This window comes from Nerophis lumbriciformis, linkage group LG02, assembly GCF_033978685.3.
Source record: "Nerophis lumbriciformis linkage group LG02, RoL_Nlum_v2.1, whole genome shotgun sequence".
Taxonomy (NCBI): Eukaryota; Metazoa; Chordata; class Actinopteri; order Syngnathiformes; family Syngnathidae; genus Nerophis; species Nerophis lumbriciformis.
Genome location: NC_084549.2, coordinates 37,488,963 through 37,500,638, shown reverse-complemented (window position 1 = coordinate 37,500,638; position 11,676 = coordinate 37,488,963). Strand labels below are relative to the sequence as shown.

Genomic DNA, 11,676 nt, shown 5'->3' with positions numbered 1-11,676 from the left:
CTGTCAGGACAAGATAACAGCTGTGCAGGGGTAAGGATCTCCAAAATACGTCTCCTTTGTTCTTCTACCTCACTCGGCTTGATGAAGGTGATGATGAAGTTGAGGGGGAGGAGCATATCTCGGAGTCACATGTCTTCCTTTTCTGTTCCTCCTAACAGCTGGACTTTTGATTATTAAAGAGCAGCATTGTGAGCAAAAACATGTTTTATTGGAAGTGAACAACTTTAACACAACCATCTTTGCTGGTTGCATTTGAATTGAAAATGTCTTTGGGGAAACATATGAAACAGTGCATCCAGAAAGTATTCACAAAACTTCACTTTTCCGCATTTTATGTTACAGCCCTATTCCAAAATATAATTCATTTTATCCTTGAAATTCTACAGACCATACCCCATAATGACAATATGAAAAGGTTTCTCTCTTAAAATAAAAAACGAATAAGTCACATGTACATATGTATTCACCGCCTGTTATCAATACTTAGTTGCTGCATATTTGGCAGCAATTACAGTATCAAGTCTTTTGGAATGCGATGCCACAAGCTTGGCACACCTATCTTTAGGCAGTTTTGCCCATTCCTCTTTGCAGCACCTCTCAAGCTCCATCAGGTTGCGTTGGTTTTCATCCAGGATGTCTCTGTATATTACTGCATTCATTTTTCCCTCTATCCTGACTAGTCTCCCAGCTCCTGCCGCTGAAAAACATCCCCACAGCATGATGCTGCCACCACCATGCTTCACAGTAGGGATGGTATTGGCCTGGTGATGAGTGGTGCCTGGTTTCCTCCAAACATGATGCCTGGCTTTCAGTCTTTGTCTCATCAGACCAGAGAATTTTGTTTCTAATGGTCTGAGAGTCTTTCACGTGCATTTTAGTAAACTTTTTACTAAGAAATGGCTTCCGTCTGGCTACTATACCTTACAGGCCTGATCGGTGGTTTGCTGCAGAGATGGTTGTCCTTCTGGAAGGTTCTCCTCTCTCCACAGAGTAATGCTGTAGCTCTGACAGAGTGACCCTCTGGTTCTTGGTCACCTCCCTGACTAGACTAAGATGAATGCATTTTTAACTTTTAATACATATGCAAAATAAAAAAAAACGTTTCACATTGTCATCAGGTGGGGTCTGTAGAATTTTGATCATATTTCTGAATAAAGTAGCCATCTTTATTGTTGCTTAGCACATTCCTAAAAATATGTCAATCTGAATTTAAAAGCCAGTGGCTAAATTAGATCCACTGAATGGTGTCGTGTAAGCTTCATAATATTATTAGTCGACTAATCGCTAAGATAGACGATGACTAGATCGTCGACCATCAAAATAGTCGTTCGTTGCAGTTCTTTTGTAAAATATATAATTTTTTTAATGAAATTGTAGTAGTTTTATTTGTTGTCACCTAAATGTAAGCATCCTTGGAATAATACCTCCTTATCTTAGACAATAGTTTTGTATCCATAACTGTAAATTAAGATGATATATCGTACTCTTATCTAACACAGCTGCTGCTCTAATTTGGTTGTATGTTACGAGGACAACACCATGTGCATATCTTTCATTTGATGGCTAACAAACTGGCAAGAATAAGTCGCAGTGGTAGAACCCATGTTAAAACTCCCAGGTTTTTATTTTGAAGCTTATTTTGCATTGAACAGGAAGTCCCTGTGTGCATGTTTTGATGTCGTGTAGCTTAAATAGACAGCAGTTATGTTGCTGCTAGTTTGTGATCATCAAGTTAAGCATAAATGGACAGAAATGACCACTTTGGCACTCAAAATGGTACGTCGACAAAAGCCATCGACGGTGTTTGTCAAGGTGGACTTTAGCGGGAGCTTTTAATTCGCAATAAGAAGATTCCACTGTACAAGTTATAGAAAGGAATTGCATGCGTGCACACAACGGCTCTTTGTAGCTTTCAAATCAGTTTACTTTTGGCATCACGTAGAACTTACTCCAGATAAACTTTGACATGATTGATTGGCACAAAGTAGACCTACTGACATGTGTCATGAGGACTAAGAAATACTCCCTGAACTTACAGTATGTGCTTGCTTGCCACTGTTGGGCAGGAGCTTGCATTAGAAGGACTCCTGCAAAGTGGACATTGTCTATAAAGTAACAACAACAACAGGAGCACACTGGCTTGTCTGCACGTCCATCTTGTCCTCCCCTGAGATGAAGACTCTTCCTGTGAGCTACAATGTCCAGAGTCATGAGTCTGTGACTGACCCGATATCCCGTTTTATTCCACACACCAAGTACACGTTTTGCTGAATCCTACATTTAGTTTATTTTCCCCCATTCATACTCTCCTTTGTTTTGTTTTTTAAGAGTCTGAGGGATCTACCTTGATGTCCTCAGCGAAAACCTGACTGGTTATATCTTCCAGCAGCTTCATGTCATCCCTCAGCGAGACCGTTATCAAGAAAGGGTTGGGTTTCAGAGTCAGACCGTAGGTGTAGCCCAGGTCGGGCAATCTGGTTGGGTCTGTGCTAATGTGACACTGGTGGGCCAGCAGGGCTGTGAAGAGGAAGAGCTGGAACTTGGACAGCTCCTCGCCGATGCAGCGCCGCTTTCCCATGGAGAAGATAAGCACAAAGTTGCACATGTCTTTGTTCAGGTCGCCATTGGGGTGCAGGAAACGCTGTGGGTCGAAGTGCTCTGGGTTGGACCAGATGGTGGGATTGTGATTGGAGGACCACTGGTTCACAAACACAACCGTGTTCTTGGGTATGCTGTATCCGTTGATGGAGGTGTGCGCGGTGGTGGAGTGGGGGATGGTGAGCGGCACGAAGCTGGTGAAGCGCATCACCTCGTAGATGAAGGCCATGACGTAGGGCAGCCGAGACTGGTCCTCGATAGACGGGAGACGGCTGCGGTCCACCACCTTGTCCACTTCTTTCTGGAGACGCAGCTGTATCTCAGGGTACCTTCATTCACAAGATGAGACCCACATGTTAGAGGACTTACTCACTAGTGCTTTCAATTTATGGACAAAGTCTTGATCTGAGTCCTCAGCTCTTTGTCTTGCCAAAACATGATGGACAACTTTTGTTTGAGTTTGCTGTGAGAGAACTTGATTGGCCCTGGCCTGAACCCACCAATCCCACCATGGCATAAAGGACATTGTGAGCCAGGTGTCCAGAATCAGAGACCTCTGACATCACAAATGTTCTTTTGGATGAGTGGACACTAATTTCCACAGACTCCAAGTCTTCCAAATGTATATTGAATAGATTTAAAATGCTTTTAATCACCAGACTTCCCAATATTTTTGTTCCCAAGGCGAGTCTCCCGACTGTGATCAAATGGAGTTCTACTGTACTGATAATTACGGACTAACTAAATTCTCCTGAGCTACGGTACATAACAAATCATGCAGTATCAGCAACTAAAATCCCCTCCAAAAAGTTTCATATCAGAGAAATAAGCAATTTGCATGCATGAAATATGTCATCAGCAGTAATGCGGCAATGATCCAATGTTTCATTCCTATTGTATTTCTATGATGGCGATGGATGTGGCTGCTAAACGACAGTCGTGCATAGTAGACCTGCAACGATTAGTTAACATAATCGACAAGATTGATTATAAAAATGAATCGACAAAGATGTGTTGCATGATTTAAATGTGAATTGATAGACCACAAGGAATGTTCGTTTTTACACCTGTATGTCTTCAGGGAAATGATTGCAGCTCAAACAGTACTGGATAAAGATAATTGTTCTATTGAGTGGTATGTTTACTGGCCATCTTGGCTTTTTCACTGTAGTTGTATGTCTAATAAAGTAAAAACATTTGTTTCTCAGTAATTGTTTTCATTTGTTACACCTGAATGTACTATTTCAAAGGTTTTTAAAAATGAGCTACAATCAAGTCGCTGACTCAACGTCAAACTCTAACATGTACAGCAGATCATAAGCAATATTAGTTTGACTAATCGAACGAATAATCACTAACTAGTTGACTATTGAAATAATCACCGGTCGGTTGTTTGCTTGGCTAGTAACAAAACAACTCATTAGTATTCCAGTGTAATAAGACAATACTGTATTTGGTGAGGAGATGTCTGCAGGTAAGCGATTACTTTTCTCTGTACTGAATAGTAGAATATGAAGGGTGATATTATAAGGACAAAAAGTATGGTCATGATGCCATAGTATTGCCTAACTCAGGGGTCTTCTACCAAATGTCTCCCAGATAATGAAAGTCATGTGTTGATGCAGACTATACATTGTGAGTGGCTGGATAGCTCAATGTGTAATTAGCAATGGGGGTCAGTATTTGTATCATTATATTTATATTATGTTCACACTTGTAATTAGTTTTTAAAACTTTCCTGTCTCACCTTATTTACAGTCGATTTTATTATTATTATTATAGTTGAACAGTTTATTTCCCATGGATTCATTTTAGAATTAAATTCAAGTAATATAAAAATAATTTCACATAAATCAAAAAGTGTGAAAACATTTTTGTATTGGGGTACTCAAAGTAAAGATTTCCATTTACACGGCTTCAAATGCTTAAAAATAGTTTTATTTAAAAAAAACAACGAAAAAGCAATATTTTTTATAAAAACACAAAATAAAATGAAAATTATGTATTTTAGGAGAAAGTTATATCCAAGTTTCACTTGCATCTCATTGCCCATAACTGTGGTGTGTTCAAGGACCCTCTATTAAAGTTACAAACAGAGGCATCACTAGTTTTTAACAACCGGGGTGGGGGGGGGACTTATTGTAACCCCCTAATAATATAATCACAATAATAACATAATATTGTATTATTATTTACTGACGATAATCTCAATGTGTATAATCTATTCTTTATTTTACACAATGAAGCATCCGATTTATAATCATATTTTAGAAAATAATGACTATTTAAATTCATATTTTGGACACTTTATATTGAATTTGTTGGCTTCTGGGTAAAAATATGTATTTTTTGTCGCAACCAAACAAAAGTTTAGTTGTTTATTTTTTAAGATATGTTCTACAGTAGTTAAATCCCATCTTTAAAAAAATCAAAAACCTAATTTAGTTTTTTTAAAAGTGAAGTGAAGTGAATTATATAGCGCATTTCTCTATTGACTCAAAGCGCTTTACATAGTGAAACCCAATATCTAAGTTACATTTAAACCAGTGTGGGTGGCACTGGGAGCAGGTGAGTAAAGTGTCTTGCCCAAGGACACAACGGCAGTGACTAGGATGGCGGAAGCGGGGATCGAACCTGCAACCCTCAAGTTGCTGGCACAGCCGCTCTACCAACCGAGCTATACCGCCTGGTGATAAAAAAAAGGCTGGTTTCAACTAAATTCATGCAATAATTAGCTTTTTAGTGCAAGTTTACAAAGCAAGTGTGTGCGTTTGGGGCAGAGAGGTTGGGTTTAGGGAGGTATGGGGGGGACATTAGTAGTCTTGTGTATGGGTCTCAGAATTTGGTGCTACGCCCCTGCTTGTAATTTACCTGCTTGGGATCCATACATCCTATTTGTTATTTGATATCTTTTGGCAAAAAAAAAAAAAAGTTTATTTGTGTTACTTTAAAAGTGAGCATCCTCTGGGAATTAGAGAGGGCCAAAAGCGACTTACTTGACAAGGATGAGGATGATCCATTGCAGGGATGTAGACAACGTATCTTGACTCGCACCAAAAATATCTGCAACAGTCGCCGAGACAAAGTCTTTATCCGACAAAAAGTCACTTTTATAGTGCAGTCTGTCCAAGGCCACGATGAGAGCGTCCGTCATGTCCCTGGTGGTGCTGGACTGGATGCTCTTTCTGTGTTCTCTCACTTTATCCATGATAAAGTCGGTAAACTCCCTGTTGAGGGTCTTAAAGTTGTCAAACATGGTTTTAATGGGGTTTGGGAAGTACTGCAGCCAGGGCATCACGTCCACGATGCTCCCGGCGCCCACGGTCTCAGTAAACTGGCTGTTCCTGCCCACCACCTGCCTGAACTCGGCGTCCTCATAGAAGTACCTCTTCCCGAAACACACGGCACTCATGATGTTGGCGGTGGACACCACCAGGTAGGTCCTGGGGTCAAAGTGTCGCCTGTCCTCGGACTTGGTAAGAAAAAGGTGCAGAAGCTCCTTGAACTCGCACAGGATGTGATGCTTGAAGGTGGTCTTGGTCAGCTGGTTCCCCGTGGAGAACATCCTGACGGTGGAGTGGGCCACCCTGCGGTGCATCTTCCACCAGTCCGACGTGGTGTTGAAGGCCATCCCGTCGCCGTTGGAGATGTACCGGAAGGAGGCGAAGTCCGGTCTCCCGGCAAACTCCGGGCCTTGGTTGATGAGCGCCTGCTTGATGGCGCTCCCGTTCAGGACCACCACGATTTTGGAGCCCAGTTTGATCTGGAAGACGTCGCCGTATTTCTCCACCATGCGCATGAAGTACAAGTGCGGCGCGCTCCCGAGCTGCACCGCGTTCCCGACAACGGGCCAGGCGAACGGGCCCGGTACGCACAGGAGCGGACGCTGCTGGAGCCAACGCCAGACTTGGGCGGAGAGCAGGAGGGCAACGCAAGACAGCAGCAGCGCCGTCAGAGCTTCTCCGCCGCTCTCATCCGACATCAGAGCCATATTCAGCTTCCTGCGATGTTCTATTCAACACAAACACAACGTGTTGGATAATGCATTAAAATACCTGCTCATGTCCTTGATTTGGGGAAAATGAGATTCAGTTTTAGTCAGCAAAACATTGCAAGGATAGAACTTGCTGCCTGTTGCTGTGCTGACTTTTACGCACGCATTGCAGTGCCAAGCTGCAACACCGCAACGTCTGTGCGCCGCTTTGATAGTTTTTTTTTTTTTTTTTTTTTTTAAACGTGTTGTTCCGGAGGGTGTCACCCCACTCTGCACGGTGCAGACATCCCCTCCTCCTAAACGACACAGCCGCCCTCCCTTCCACTGAACATATGTTGGCAACAGGCGCCATTATTGCGCACCACAGACTGCTAAAACTTTCACAGGTATTGAGCATATGATTGTTGATCGAATAAATTATGATTGCTTTTTGTTCATGAGCTCACTTGCAATATCCAAATTCATGTGAATATATTCACTTTCTAAATGTGGTGAGAAAAATGAAAACATACATCTATCTGACTGTAGCATTTTTTTGGTGCGTTTTAAATTGGCTAATTTATTATTCAGTTTTCAAATCAAATCTGTATTTGTATGAATTAGTTTAACTTCAGTAAGATTATATTGTATAATGTCGTAATAAACCTGACATGTTGGTGTGCATTTAATTGGTTTTTTTAATTAATTGTTTTAACTTGTTTTTTTAAATATTGTTCACTTCAAAATGCAACAATGTACATAATGCAGAAATACATCTGATTATAAAATTTTTGGTTTCTTTTGTTTTTCATGTTTTAAAATGTATATTTAACGGAATATTTTCAACTTCCAAATGCAATAGCATATCATTTATAACGTGCATAACGTAGAACAAAACCTGACTATAGCATTTCTGTAGTGCATTAATTTGGATTTTTTTTTTTATTCAGTTTTTAAAATGTATATTTTTATAAACTTCAAAATGCAGTCAAAATAAAATGTATAACGTGCACAATGTAGAAATAAACCTAACATTTTTGGTGTGCATTCAAGTAGCTTTTTATTCAGTTTTTAAAATGTATATTTTTATGAATATGTTCCACCTCTGAATGCAATATAAGTATAAAGAATAATGTGCACAATGAAACAATCCCGACTACAGCATTTTTGGTGTGCATTCAATTGGCTATTTTATTATTATTTAGTTCTTAAAATGCATATTTTATAAATATATTTAACTTCTGAATGCAGTAAAAAAAAAATTTATGATGTCCATAATGTAGAAATAAACCTGACTATAACATGATGGTGTGCAATGTGCATGAAATTGGCTATTGTATTATTTATTCCTTAAGATTGATATTTTGTAATGATTTTTTTAAATGCAATAGTAATATAATGTGCATACTACAGAAATTAACCTGACTTCACCATGTTTGGTTTGCAATGAATTTTTTTAAATTATTAATTAGTTTTTAAAATGAACATTTTTACGAACATTTTTAACTTCAAAATACAGTAAGAATATAATGTTTATAATGTGGAAATACATCTGACTATACCATTTTTTGTTTACATTCTTTTTGTTTTATTTAGTTTTGAAAATTTATATTTCATGAGTATTTTCAACGTCTAAATATTGTAGGATTATAATGTAATATGTGCATATTTAATGTAGGAATATATATTTAATGTAGGAATATATATATATATATATATATATATGTGTGTGTGTATATATATATATATATATATATATATATATATATATATATATATATATATATATATATATATATATATATATATATATGCATTTAATTGGCTTTTTAATTTGTATTTGTATGCATTCATTTTTTCAAAAATACACACTGCAGCCATACGATCTAAAATATAATATTTAAATGTGTAAAATTGTATGTTTTTGCTTGATATATCGTATCATGAGTTACACTTGGGTTTGCTGCCCAATCTGATATTTTTGTAAAAAGGTATGCTTTTATGTCATAAAAATATTGGTGCTTGTATTTATCATTGTTTATTTGTGTACCTGCACAATATAATCAAGATTGTGTTGCTTACTTTAGAAATTAAACACATAATTTACTTAAATAATATTTAAGACAGCTCAACATTAGAATAGAATAACAAACTAAAATAATATTTACATTTTTTTATTTATTAAATTTGAACTACTTTGCACTGATGCTTTCTTTATTATGCAATATTTAAAAATAAAAACCCATTAAAATGACAACAGCAACATCATAAATGAGGATGAATAAATATCTGACTGTGAGCAAGAGACAAAGGGTAATTTTTAAATCACGTTTGTTGGCCTTAAAGGGATTTGGGGATCCACTTCAGCACCGCGGACAGCAACTTTCATCACAAGCAGTAATGTCCACTGAGCCCCACTTTCTTATTGTTATGATTCATTTTTCAAAATTACCAAGTTAACTCATGTGATTAATCACAAAATATCATCGCATTAATCATGTACACACTTGGATTAGTCATGCAATTTATTTTGACTGCAAAAGCTATTTTACCTTAACCGATACAGTCAGTGATCAGATCAATGCAAGCGTCAGCCGAAAAAGTCGTGTGTTCGCTGACAAAGTTCACTCCAAAATACAGCCTGAAAGAACTTTAGATAAAACTGTTTTGTGCAAAAAAATGACATGCATTAAAGTAAAACGTTTCAAAACGTTCCTCGATGGCATTCCGGCAATAAAATTGCATTTGTGCATGAATATTGGGGTATTTTATTTAGCAAATGTTAATTATAAACGATAGTAATCACCTGCGTGATTAATCAGGATTAATCTAAATTCTAAATTTGAATAATCTGATTTTAAAAAGTAGTCATTTGCCAGCCCTAATTTCAATCCGACCCACTCAAGGCAATATACTACTCTATTATATTACAAAAATATTCAGTCAGGTTCTTATGCACCTGTATTATAGTTAATCATGTATAACTATTGATTCACCTTAATATAATTTACTTTTCTATTTTTTAAGTTTTTTGTTTTTTGTATATTTAATTTATTAATTATTATTCAAATACTTGTATTTTTCTTCTGATGTATTATTACATGTACTTACTTTTATAACCATGTTTTATGTTCAAATTTTTCCTTTCCTGATTAGAAAATAGTTGCATTTTAATGCAAAAAGATGAAACATGGAGAATTAACTCTACTTCTGTACTCATTTTCCAAAATGTTGAACTGCATATTATTTTATTCTTGCTCATGTTTTAAATTAAAAAAAATATATATACAACCATCATCTGAGTTAGTGTATTACAAATAATTACTATTTGTTGCACAAAATGCATAATAATGCAATAAATAGAATTAAAGAAAATAATTAACAAATACTGATAAATCACTGCAAAACACATACATTACAATTATATTGGTGTTATAAATATTATTCATACATGATTTTAATTTTTGATCTTATGTAAAATTGTTTACAAAAGGGGAAAATAAAGCATTTTACTTATAATATAATTTAGTAGATTTTTAATATTACAAGTAGTATTATTTCCACTCGGATGTTGGCACCATTAGAAGCAGACCACACAAAAATGCAGCTATAAATAATAATAACGAAAATATTGCGTATTGTCCAAACAAAGCTGTACAAGTGACGTAAAGATACTGAGTGAACTTACTGAGTGTGCAGTTATCTTCTCTCACAAGGAAGAAGTTGGCAAGTGTGACTTTTTTAGTGCATTTGAGCAAAGTCAAGTACAGGAAAGGTGCATGAGGGAGGAGACAATGAAGACAATAAAGACATGAGAGGAGTGAACCCAGCCTCCTTAGCTGGCCCACTTCATACAGTTAATTGTATAAATCATCTTTGGGGTTAGTTAAATATATAGTGCAAATGACATTAAAGATTGAACCTGTTTTGTTTTGAACAATGTCACACACACACACACCCCCTTCACAATATTTATACAACAATAGTTTTGACCACAGCTTGTGCTTTCCCTCAGTCAGTGACGCCTTGTTGTTGTTTCCTCTCATGTTTGAAAAGCACTCACTGTTCACACAGCTGTCGCTTGCACCTGCAGACTGTCACCTGTGTCTGTCACATCACGCCTGCACTCTTCCTCCTGCAGGCTGCAGCAGTCTTGGCTGGACTTGCTTCCTTAAGGCCCGATCGTTTACTTTAATCCCTCTGACATCATTGTTTGCCAAGAAACAAACATGTAGTTTGACATATGTCTCAAAGATGAGCACACACACACACACACACACACACGGAAAGCGGAACTATAGTGATCCTGAACATCTCACGGTCATGTGACTAACTTTTGTTTTCTGCAGGGCTTTAGTTAAAATACCGGAACTTACAACATAAAATATTTCAAATACAATGCTAAGATAAAATACACAACTTTGGTATGCAGGGTCACCCCAGGCTAAATTGGGGCTCAAAGCAGAATTAAGAAAATGTGTTTGCATGAGACAGCAGTGAGTGACAAGCATGAACAGTAAGCAAATTCCTCGGAAGGTCAAGCAATTCGTATTCAATGTACTGTAATTAATAACTGTGAAAAATATAGACTATTTGAAAATGTATATGTTCTGATAAACCACCAATGGCAACATAAACTAGTCAGTGTTGTTTTTGTTGTACATCAATTTACGAGCTTAATTGTTTCTGTGATGGCACTCTTAACTCAAAACACTTGTATCTCAAATCAATGACATTATTAAAATCATTTTAGTTGATGCGTACCACCCCCCCACCCCCAAACAGCACAATATGAACATGTAACATGCCTTTTAAAAAGATAAAACAAACTTCTAGATACAAACTATTGTATAAAACAATACAATAGAATGTAATACAACAACTACAATTGTTTGATGAATGTTCAGTATTTTAATGGTTTCTCCTTCAAGCTGCTTCTCCGTCAAACACACCATCAGCTTTTTCATATGTTCATGGATAAATGTCTGCCCTTTAGATAACATCTTAAAATTCTTGGCTGGCGTTGGACTCATTCTGCCTCAGATTGGTTCAGACTAGCAGTGATACACTCAATTCACCAAATTGGGGACGCACGCTGTCATATT

The 11,676-nt window shown here is 37.1% G+C and overlaps 1 protein-coding gene across 1 annotated transcript; it reads right to left on the bottom strand.

Annotated features, from left to right (window-relative positions):
* Positions 1-227: 227 nt before the first annotated feature.
* On the bottom strand, positions 228-10,298 carry cyp1b1 (cytochrome P450, family 1, subfamily B, polypeptide 1). The gene is made up of 3 exons (XM_061962248.1): positions 10,260-10,298; positions 5,595-6,609; positions 228-2,927 (listed from the first exon to the last, which is right to left on the bottom strand). The coding sequence occupies exons 2-3, from the start codon at positions 6,587-6,589 to the stop codon at positions 2,324-2,326; spliced, it is 1,599 nt and encodes a 532-aa protein (XP_061818232.1). The 5' UTR covers positions 6,590-6,609; positions 10,260-10,298; the 3' UTR covers positions 228-2,323.
* Positions 10,299-11,676: the final 1,378 nt, after the last annotated feature.

Bases quoted from the DNA above. Each gene is read 5' to 3' on its own strand.
- cyp1b1 (XM_061962248.1), bottom strand. From the start codon at position 6,589: ATGGCTCTGATGTCGGATGAGAGCGGCGGAGAAGCTCTGACGGCGCTG. The intron at 2,928-5,594 runs GTAAGTCGCTTT...TTGTGAATGAAG, and splicing joins ATCATCCTCATCCTTGTCAA to GTACCCTGAGATACAGCTGC.